The sequence below is a fragment of the Diceros bicornis genome, chromosome 18, assembly GCF_020826845.1.
Source record: "Diceros bicornis minor isolate mBicDic1 chromosome 18, mDicBic1.mat.cur, whole genome shotgun sequence".
Taxonomy (NCBI): Eukaryota; Metazoa; Chordata; class Mammalia; order Perissodactyla; family Rhinocerotidae; genus Diceros; species Diceros bicornis.
Window position 1 is genome coordinate 44,632,527 of NC_080757.1, and position 12,010 is coordinate 44,644,536.

Below are 12,010 nucleotides of genomic sequence, written 5' to 3' on the forward strand. Positions count from 1 at the left end.
ATAGGAACCATTTATTCGCCATCACTGTATAGACCCAGAGAGGATACACGTCAAAGGTCAAGTCAAGAGGCCAATCCATGGCAGAACTAGGGCTAAAGGCTGGATCTAACTACCCTTCTGTTTTTTCTTTCAGTCATTCAAATCAAACCATCATTTATCCATTCATCGGCATTTTTTAAGTGCTGGGGATCCAGGAAAGAAGGAGAGACATATCCTTCTCCCAACCCCCCAACTCACCCACCTCCATCCAAACTCATCCCTCAAAGTGCTTACACTCTAATATTGAGGCAAAGACAGACAATAAACAATATGAATAAATAAATTTCATGTGCTACATTTTTTTGTTGTTAGTGCCGTCAAGTCAATACCGACTCCTAGCCACCCTACATAGAGCATAGCAGAACCCTGCCCAGTCTAGTGCACCATCCTCTCACCTCCTGCCACTATATTAACACTTCACTGCTATTCGTACGGTTTCCATGGCCAATTTTTTCAGAAGTGGATGGCCAGGTCCTTCTTCCTAGTCTGTCTTAATTAGTCTTGAAGCTCTGCTGAAACCTGTCCACCACGGGTGACCCGGCTGGTATTTGAAATACCAGTGGCACAGCTTTCAGCATCACAGCAACATGCAGCCACCACAGTATGACAACCAACAGACAGGTGGTGTGGTTCCCTGACCAGGAAACAAACCTGGGCAGCAGCAATGAAAGAGCAGAATCTAAACCACTAGACCACCAGGGCTGGCTATGTAGTACATCAGAAGGTGTTAAATGCTCAACTGAAAAAATAAAGGACAGTGAGAGGATTAAGAAGTGGAAGTAGGGACTATTTCATATCAGGCAGTCAGGGTAAACCACACCCAGAAGGTGATATTTGAGCAAATATTTGAAAGAAACATGGGAACAAACTTTGGGAATATCTGAGGAAAGAGCTAAAGCAAAAGCTCTTTTGCTTTTGCTCCCATCAAGGTGGGAGCCAGCTTGATGATTTTAAGAACTGTAAGGAATCTGGCAAGGCTGGAGTAAAATGAACGAGTGGAGTTCATGGTAGGAGCTGAAGTCAGAAGAGGTAAGGGGAGATAAGTAATCGTACAGGGGCTTCTAACTCATTATTAGTATTGAGGCTTTTATTTTCAGATAGGAAGTCATTGGTGAGTTTCAAGCAGAAGAGGGAAATGATCTCACTTACGGTTTAAAGGATCAATCTAGCTATTGTGTTAACATGAAGACTAGCGGGTGGCAAATAGAGAAGCAGAAAGAACAGTTGATGGACCAAAGCAGCTGGATTCTGGATATATATATTTGAAGACAGAATCAATCAGCTATGCAAATATGCTTCTTGGGATGTGAGGAAAGGGAGTGAGAGACCAAGACAAGGTTTCTGGCCTCTGCAACAAGAATGGAGTGCCCATTAATCTGTTCAAAGGTCTTTTCAATGCACATTAGTTTTCATCAAATCTATTTTTGCAAATATGTGCTAAAGTGTTATGCTGATGCAGCCAACATTCATCTGTACATTGTTTTCTCACCAAAAATATCTAAGTTTACTATAGCATACAATACCAACCCACAGATCATTTATACCGTACCTCATACCAAAAGGATGAAAGCAAATAAAAAGCATCCAAATAGCTAAAATTTGACATTTACTGAGTGTCTGCCATGTGCTAGGTGATATGAAACCCTAAAAATAAGAAAATAAATACAGGCACACCTTGTTTTATTATGCTTCACAGATACTGCATTTTTTACAAGACCCTCCACAAGCAAAAGGATTACAACTCACTGAAGACTCAGATGATGGTTAGCATTTGTCAGCAATCAAGTATTTTTTAATTAAGGTATATACATGGTTTTCTTTAGACATAATGCTACTGTACAATTAACAGACTATAGTATAGTGCAAAATAACTTTTATATGCACTGGGAAACCAAAAAATTCGTGTGACTTGCTTTTTTTTTTTTTTTTTTTGGTGAGGAATACCAGCCCTGAGCTAACATCTGATGCCAATCCTTCTCTTCTAGCTGAGGAAGAGTGGCCCTGGGCTAACATTCATGCCCATCTTTCTCTACTTTATATGGGACGCCACCTCAGCATGGCTTGACAAGTGGTCAGCGTGCACCCGGGATCCGAACCTGCGAACCACCAGTGTGTGCACTTAACCGCTACGCCACCAGGCTGGCCCCTCATGTGACTTGCTTTTATTGCAATATCTGCTTTATTGTGCCAGTCTGGAACGAAACCTGCAGTATCTTCGAGAACGAAACCTGCCTGTAAAATACAGTCCGCTCATAAGGAGATTATCTTCATCTACCTGGGATGACAAGTACACAAAGTATCATAATGACAGTGCTGTCGCAGAAGTTCAGAGAAGATGCTGTGAGAGCAGAAAAGAGGTAGAGCCTAAGTGAAGAGGCTGATGGAAGTAAGGCTTTACAGAGGAGATGAGACCTATATGGTTATTAAAATTCCTTAAAATGTACTTAAGATAGTTAATAGCCATGAAAGGAAAGGTTATTATTAGCAAAGAAAACTTCCTCAAGTTCCACTCCACATCCATCATGGGAAACCCAAGCTGGGTTTCCCTAGCATTCGGGATTTACACTGACTGGGTCAACACTGCATGGCTATCACATCAGCCCTGCGTGGCAATAACCTCAGAGTTATTGCACTCTAAAATAGACAGCAATTGGCAGAGGCCAAGGTAAAAAGGAAAAAGGCAGGGAGAGTCTCCCCATCCTTCAGCACCACTCTCGAGTCAGAACCAGGATCATGCCCAGGCTGCCGAAGCCTAGAGAACTCCTACATAAAGACCAAAGGAATTGGGATGGGTCACAGTTGCATGCAGCCATAATCTATCCTTATAAATCAACCCTCTGTGAAAACACAAAGCTGTCCTGCCTAAGTCAAAAAAAGGAAGAAAAATACAATAAGAACCAAAACTGAAAAAGGAAGAACTGGTAGAAGGAATTGTGCTAATTAACCCTGATTACAAAACAGGGCAAAAGAAATCAAGCAAAAAGGAAAGAAAAGAAAAAACTAAGTGGTATATTTGGGTTAACTGCTTCCCCTTTACCAATTTCAGATAATATATGGTCAAAGGACAAGATAAAAAAAAAACACCACCTCTCTCTCTCTCTCTCTCTCTATACACACACACAATGGAATACTACTCAGCCATAAAAAAGACAAAATCGTCCCATTTGCAACAACATGGATGGGCGCGGAGGGTATTATATTAAGTGAAGTAAGCCAGAGGAGAAAGACAAACATTATATGATCTCACTCATATGTGGAATATAAACCAACACATGGACAGAGAAAACTGTATTGTGGTTACCACGGGCAATGGGGGTGGGGGGTGGGCACAAGGGGTGAAGGGGAGACATATATATGGTGATGGACAAACAAAAATGTACAACCCAAAACTTCACAATGTTAAAAACTATTAAAACATTAAAAAAAAAAACACCTCTTAATTTGTAATACAGAATTAAGATGTAATTTCACATCCTCACTTCTCTATTTGATTCTAAGTAGGTCAACCTTCTCTATCCATCTTAAGATAAATTAGTGACCTCACTGTAGACCAGTTCCACAAGAACCATCTGGGCTATCTAGGCAAGATATAGCTGTCCACCATGCCTTATAACTCTATTAAGATGGGAACTTCAACTGCTTTACATCAATTTTGAAGACAAAGGTGTTCTGGGCTTCTGCTATTCCCATTCAGCTCCTTTTCTATCCAGAATGCACGTTAATGTATCTTTGGGGGAAATTCCATTGCTCATTTGTTATACTGGGTTAAATAGTGTCCCCCCAATATTTATATCACCCAGAACTTATGAATGTGACCTTGTTTGAAAATAGGGTCTTTGCAGATGTAATCAAGTTAAGACTAACTCTTTAGTGTGGGCTCTAAATCCCAACCTGACTAGTGTTCTTATAAGAGGGAAATGTGGACAGAGACGCTCGGAGAGGGAAGATGGCCAGGTGAAGATGGAGTCAGAAACTGGAGTGATGCAGCTATAAACCAATGAACACCAAGGACTGCCAGCAACCACCAAAAGCTTAGGAAGCCACCAGAGGCAAGGAAGGATTCTTTTCTAGGATCTTCAGAGGGAGCACGGCCCTGTCTACACCTAAATTTCAGAATTCTAGCCTCCAGAACTGTGAGAAAATAAATTGCTGTTGTTTAAGGTTTACCACCCAGTTTGTGCTCTTTGTTATGGTAGCCCCAGGAAATTAATACATTTGTTTTAAAAAGACATCATATAAAGATTTAATAAAGTTGTGAATTTTCTGGACGTATTATTTATTGGGATTATCATTCTACTTTTACTCTTCCTGTCAGAATTTCGTAACGCTGTGCATTCAGACTGTAGACAAAGAAAATGTATTATAATCTAGAATACCTTATTGTATAAGACCACAAAACTGAGGCTCAGAAATGTTCAGTGACTTTTCTTCCCGAGGTTATACAGCTATACGGCAGCAAAGCCAGGACTAGAACCAAAGATTACCAAGTCCAAGTCTGATGTTTCTTTAATACATTATGCCCTGAATGATAAAACTCTTAATCAATATATACACAAAACTCCAGAATAACTACTTTACAGGTATTTAGAAATATCTAAGACTTCTGAAGTTCCCCAGAACTGCTCTGTCATTATGGCTGAGTTATGAGCTAAAGAATAAAGAGGAACCAAAAGTGAATTAAGATATCTTCTCACACTAGTGAGACTGTAAACTGAGGCATACTGACAAAATACTTTTCTGAAGTATCCATCAAGAACATGAAAGTATCCACGCTGTGACTTAGGTAAAGACATTTATTATGGCATGCTTTATAATATTAATAAAGAGCATAATTAAAATAGTTAACCAGGAAAGGTAAGATAATGTAGCCAATAAAAATAAGTTTTTCCAAAAAATGATAGGAAGACGTTCAGGGTCCACATGTGACATGAAAATGTTTAAAGAAATTATTTATATGCAGAGAAAAAAAAATAGTGGAAGAAAATACGCCCAAATGTTCACAGTGGGTTAATTTTTGAGTTTTGTTGTCTTTTTTTTTTTTTAAACTTCATTTGTCTGTTGTTTTTTAGAGCAGTTTTAGGTTCACAGCAAAACTGAGAGAAAGGTACAGAGATAATCTCATGGTGGTTTCCTTCCTCCTCTCTCATACTTTCCTGTATTTTCCAAGTTTCCAAGAATTGATACATAGTATTTCATCAATTCTAAGACATACTTTGTCACATCTCAACATCTTTTAAATCAGGATGCATCTTAATTGATGGTATGTCTTAATTTAACTGAAATCATTTCTTAGTGGCACACAAAATAATGGTGCATCTTACAAGCAATAGCATCTCTGAGTCTATGAAATGTAGTAGCTTTATAACACGGAACTAATATAACATATATAAACACACACACACATATACTTACAAATGTATATAAAATAGATAAAGCAACAAAAATGACTACCATTGTACTAATCTCAGTTGTTACTAAGAGACTCTAGTTCTCAAATATAGAAATTCCCACTTAACTACTGGCTATAAAAACCTAAAAACAGACACTGAAGAGGTGTCCCTGACAGAACAAGACTGTGTTTCTCTCCTCAGGGTAGGCATATCCAGTCACCTCCTAGCTATTCTTATCACCATTCCAGCTCATGTTCTACAAATCTCAACTTCCTCTGTGAAGAAGAGCTAAGGAAAGCTACATATTCACCATCCTTGGTGAATATTTTTAGTTTTAATTCCTTATTTGCTCTAGCTAATTTTTAAAGAAGTCATAATCTAATTTGTTCCGTATCATAAGGGAACAAATTATTTAAAAAAAAAAAAAAAAAGTAAATCCTCTGGACTTTGCCCTCAATCATAATACACTCTACTGAATGTTTTGGAGATTTATATATAAAAGCCTATTTTGAAAAGAAGCTGGAAGAATGCTCCAGTGGAATTTTTGGAATTAAAGCTTAAATGATATATATGGGAGGATGCAGAATTTTTACTTCAAACTCTCATCATTTTGTTCATCTTATCAGTTGGTCATCCTTTAACTTCTGGCCTACTAATTAATGGATAGATTTCACAATATAGCAATTTTCTTAAGACTCTGACCAGCACCAAGGCAGGACAAAAAAGTGTCATGACACTTACTTTTAGGAGCAATAGACTCTTTATCTAGACCCATGTGTCCAGTTATGGAGCTCAACTGCATCAAGCTAATACAAATAATACCTTGCAAGAATGTAAGCTCCATGAAAGTAGCATTTTTATTTACCACTCTGACTCTACTAAGGAGAACAGTGCCTGGTACATAGCAGGCACTCAACTATCTGTGGATTTCTTTTCCATGCAAATTTATCCTTCAGTCAAACCCAAACTGAACAGAGGACTCTTTTAAAGTTGATTTTTAAGAAGAAAAACTATACACAGTGTCACTGTCAAAGACAAACGCTGTAGAGTAAGAATAAGTCCTATGAAGATAGCAGGACATGGGAAAATCAAAATCCTAATTGCCAATGTCTGATTTTGCCTAAACAATCTTTCAGGAAAAACGCTATTTTTCCTCACAAAGCAAGAAAGCTTGGTGGTGAAACAAAAACGCATCTACGTAAAAAAAAGCAAGATGAAAATCCTCAGTAATCACTACTTTTCCATAAATACAACAAATATGACAGTTATAGTCAATGGCTTACATTTATATAGTCTTTTTTTCTTATGTTTCCTGTTAGCCCAGATAACACAAACTGTTTTGTTTTAAACACAAGTTCAATTCAACATATTATAACAGTGTTGTCTGCACTACACTAAGCAACATCAGGCTCTTAAACAAATTAAACCACTCTATCAGATCGTATTAAATCATTCTCTTTGACATAGTTAAGATTTATTGAGGAACGGGAGAAAAGGAATAATGGCAGTTTTTAGCTGGGCTGAAAAAGACCAGACACTTATCCCTTACCTTATTAGCACGTATCTGTTTGTAAATATCTGTTTGCTGCCGAATTCGATATTCCAAGTCAGAAACATGAGCCTGAAGCCAGTTCCAGCGGCTGACAATAGCTGCTCGGTCAGCAGCCCATCTCCATTCTGACCTGCGCCTCCTAAAAGGAAATAAACTGAGTGAAATCCACGAGTAGCAGCAGCATTTATACCAAATAGGGGAGGGAGGGTTTTTAACATTTAAAGGCCCTTATCGAGACCAACTCAAGTGCCAAGAGAAACTCAAGACTTTATATATAAACATTTGTCTGTCACAGGACACACATGGATAAAACTCTTCACATACAGACACTTCCCAAATTAACCAGCTGAAACTGCCTATTAGTATCCTGATCCTGTGGCACACAATTTCTCTGAAATTGCTTTAGTTTTTCAGGAGATAGAAATAGTTTATACTTTATCTACAAAGAAAATCCAAAAGACACCACGAATTATTAAAGCTATCAAGAATTCAGCAAAGCTGACAAGTAAACATCCACATATAAAAACTAATAGTGTTTACATATGCCAACAAGTAGAAAATATTCATTTTTTTAAAAGCACTATTCACAACACCAATAAATGCTAGTATTATACAAAACAGATCTTTACAGAGAAAATAATAAAACCCGAAAAACATAAAAGACCTACATAAATGGTGAGATACATTTTTTTAAGATGGCAATTTTCATACATATCTATAAATTCAAAAAAGTTCCAATCAAATTCTCTACAGGGTTTTTAATGGAAGCTGACCAACAAATCCAAAAATTTACATGGAAAAGAAGGACCAATGGTAGAGAAATTCTAAAGACAGTATGATGGAAACTCACACTACAGACTTACTGTACAGCTACAATAATTAAGGCAGTCTAGAAGACAAAAAGACCAATGAGTCAGAATACAGAGCCCCAAAACTTACAACTGGATATATAAAAGAGATAGCATTCACATCAGCGGGATACAACTGAACTACTCAATAAATAGTATTGAAATGGACAGTTCTTTACGCAGAAAAAGTAAAATTAATTCCCTTCTTCAAGATATAATTTCTTGGGGCCAGCCGCGTGGCGTAGAGGTTAAGTGCACGCGCTCCCCCGCTGGCAGCCCAGGTTTGGATCCCGGGCGCGCACTGACGCACCACTTGTCAGGCCATGCTGTGGCGGTGTCCCACATAAAGTGGAGGAAGATGAGCACGATGTTAGCTCAGGGCCAGTCTTCCTCAGCAAAAAGAAGAGGATTGGCATGGATGTTAGCTCAGGGCTTGATCTTCCTCACAAAAAAAAAAAAAAAAAAAAAAAGATATAATTTCTTTATTTTAGGATTCCTAAATTTGAAAATCCAAACTAACAAAGAGTACCTTTCGAACATTACAGCAGGGAAGGATTTCATAAATAAGAGAGAAAATAATGTAGCTAATTTTCAACATACAACAAAAGATATAACAAAGTTAAAAGCAAGCCACTGGTTGGTAGAAGACACATTGCCAATAACAATAAAAACTGGCACCACCACTTTTTGAAGAGTAATTTGGAAATACTTAGCTAGGTGGAAAACATGCATACTCAACCATCATGCAATCCTATTTCTGAGAACATAACCTGCACATCTGCATAAAGAAATAGGTTCGACTGTTTCACAATGTATACAAATGTCGAATCACTATGTTGTACACCTGAAACTAATATAATACTGTATGTCAATTAAACCTCAACAATAATAAAAAACAAAAAAAAGTTCATTGCAACAGAGTTTTGAATAGCTAAAAATTAGTTACAATCTAATTTGCTAAAGTAGTGAAACAGATAAACCATAATTTATTCCTCTAATGAATTTTTCTAGAACAATAAAAACAAATTAACTAGAACTATATCAACATGACTACACCTCAGAAGACAATGTTGAATGGAAAAACCATATAAAAACCAAAAATAAACTAAACAAAAATAAGTACTATTACAGATACACACAAGTAGTAAAGGAATTTAATGGAATACCATTTATCAACTTAACTATTACTGTATGTATTAACACAACTCTCAACAATTTTAATGAAAAACTATATGAAACCTAAAAAAGAATAACCATACAATAATAAGGATTGTTACCAATACATAAATAGTAAATGCATAAAAACATGCATGGAACTGAGTGACACACAACAAATTCAGGATCAGGGTACTCATTATCTCTGGGAAGAGAAACGGAGAAGTTGGATTTTAGCTCTACCTATAATGTAACGTTTGACTTCTCTTTAAAAACAAAAAGTCTGATAGAAATATAGCAACATCTTAACCTTCCTAAATAGAGGGGGTACACAGCAGCTGGTATATTCTGTAATTATAATCTTCCACAAAATTCTTTCTCAAGAAAGAAGCAGCAGTCACACTGCCCTTAGCCCCACCTCCAATCAGCATACACATACTCACTACTAAAAATTTTAAGTGACTATAAGTGAACTTTAACATAGTCCACTGATAGGGTGAAATACAACATAACATCAATAATAAAGGAGAACAAATCTAGCCACAGTCGGGTTAGAAATGAGTTAATACTTAACCATACCATAATAATTAAGACTAAGGGTAACAATGGTATTTTACTAACTTTTATATGGTCCCAATATAAGCCATTCAAGTCGACTATTGTGATAAACAAGGCATTTTATAGTTCCCCTAATCTTGATGGAATCAGTACAAGATATAAAGATAGTTCCTTTTGGAGTACACTTCTGCAGGTCTAATTCTAGCCCAAATTCAGGAAAGAACCTCAAGAGCTCAAGTACAACCTGTGGATCATTTCTGAACTATAAAATGTCCCCCTCTTTTCTAAAAGAGGCAAAGCTAGTTAACCCTCATCTCCTATTTCCAACTTTCATTACTCTCCAAGGTTCACCACCCTTTCTATCCTGCAAAATCGCTTGGTTTTACAGGTTCATTTCATTTCTGAAACTACTACAGTATGAAGTCCCCATCTATCACTATTGGGCTATTTCAATAACCTCCTTAGATACTACTCTTAACATAAGTTACAAACTACTTTTCCTAAATAAACACCCTTCAAACCTTATTTCTTTCTGTCACTCTTATGTGTAAGGAACCACACAGTTCCTCTGCTTCTTTTCAAATTGTAAGTCTCGAAGGAAATAATAAAGTATAAGGGGAGTCAAATATTGTAAAAGACAGCAATTTGAAGCCAAGAAGTGATTAATAAAATTAACATAATATACATTTAATGACAGTTTATTAAAAAATTTGTTTTAAAAACTGACAGTGGCTAGCCAAAATAAAATCCTTATGTTGAAAACCAAAGCAAGGGAAAGAGGATTTCTTGGCAAATTTACAGCACTTCTTTCTTAGCTACCCTTGGTGGTCTGAGAATCCTGGCAGTCTCTCCCAATGATCCTGAACTTAGCTCATAAGCCTTCTCATGACGGTGTTCCAGGACACCATGCACTCTAAATTGGCAGGAAAGATGAAATCTATATCTCTGAAATCAGACACATCTTAATCAGAAGAATTTCCTTTCTTGTTTGATGTCAAGGAAAAAAAAAAAGAAAGAAACCAAAACACTTTAAAATCTGTTTGAAAGTCTGAGAATACAAAAGGAAACGAAAATTACTTAAAACATTTCAGTTCACAAGAACTTCGATGGATAAATATTTTTTTCTTTGACATTAAGGAACGGCCCCTTTCGAATTTTCTAAGGTCAAAACTAACAGGCCTGCTATACAGGTATTCTTCTAAATACAAATGCAAAACTAAGCCTCCTGAGAGCCAGCCCCGATGGCCTAGCAGTTAGAGTTTGGCACGTTCCACTTCAGCAGCCCGGATTTGGTTCTGGGGTGCAGAACCACATCACTTGTCTGTCAGTAGCCATGCTGCGGCGGTGGCTCACATAGAAGAACTAGAAGGACTTACAACTAGCATATACAACTATGTACTGGGACTCTGGGGAGTGAAAAAACAAAAAGAAAGGAAGACTGGCAACAGATGTTAGCTCAGGGCAAATCTTTCCCAGCAAAAAAAAACCTGAGGCTCCTGATAATATTTTTTGGAGACTGGCTAATAAACTAATGAAAGATAGGCAGCATTAAGGGGATACTAGCAATCCTCAATTTATGAACAGGTTTCATTCCTCAAATACATTTGTCATATGACAGTTTAGAACTGGAAGTGACTGCAATAGAAAATTGTTACAATGTTGTAACATAATTAATGAAAAATGGAAAACCCCACCCTAAGTATCCAAAAAGTATCTGTGTTCAAAATACCAGCAATATGGGCAGAAAGCTGAACTCTTTGCAAAGGTGAGAGGTGTATAGTTAACAAGTCTGAGGTGAGCTGTGAAGATGTTACCACATCCCAGTGGCAGAGCAGAACACCACAAAACATTATTGCGAGAGTAAGAGCTTCACATCTTATATATCTTTTTCCTTAACAAAAACAGCATGCCACAGAAACTGTTTACCTGAGGTAGAGGTGGATTCCCCCCTACCATCCAAAATGTAAATTTATTACTGTGATAATTTACAGCTCAAAAACAAGAGACATTGATTTAACATTAGAGACAAGTTTAAATACAGACTTCAAAAAAGAACACATAACTAAGGTTGCAGAATGATACTTATATAAATATAATGATGAACTGGTTTCTAATGAGGTCACCATTACCAATGATGAAGGAAAAGATGTGGATTCCAACACTGATGAGTCTTTCAACTCTTCCTGTTGCTTACTCTGTGCTAACAATTAGGGAAATAATTGCTTTAACTTTGTGCAGGACACTAGAATGACTTCTAACGTATTATTCTGCTGTGTACTTTATCCCAGTCTATACCAAAATATTTGTCTACATGTACTGGGCTACTGCCTGAGTGGGAATTCATTTTAACTCATATTTTGCTCCTTGCTTTTATAAAAGTTTTATTGGTAAATCTGTTTTGTCTGCATCTGCTGTATAAAACCCATTAAAATTTTGCACTATGAATTGCTTTTTGGTTACCTAAATGC

The 12,010-nt window shown here is 37.0% G+C and overlaps 1 protein-coding gene across 7 annotated transcripts in view; it reads right to left on the bottom strand.

Moving 5' to 3' along the window:
* The window catches only part of KANSL1 (KAT8 regulatory NSL complex subunit 1), a 188,748-nt gene that overhangs the window by 57,698 nt on the left and 119,040 nt on the right, over positions 1-12,010 (bottom strand). For all 7 annotated transcript variants that reach the window (XM_058561274.1, XM_058561269.1, XM_058561271.1 and 4 more), the window contains one exon: positions 6,979-7,120. In XM_058561274.1, the coding sequence (XP_058417257.1) occupies positions 6,979-7,120 (142 nt within the window). The remainder of the gene's footprint in view (positions 1-6,978; positions 7,121-12,010) is intronic.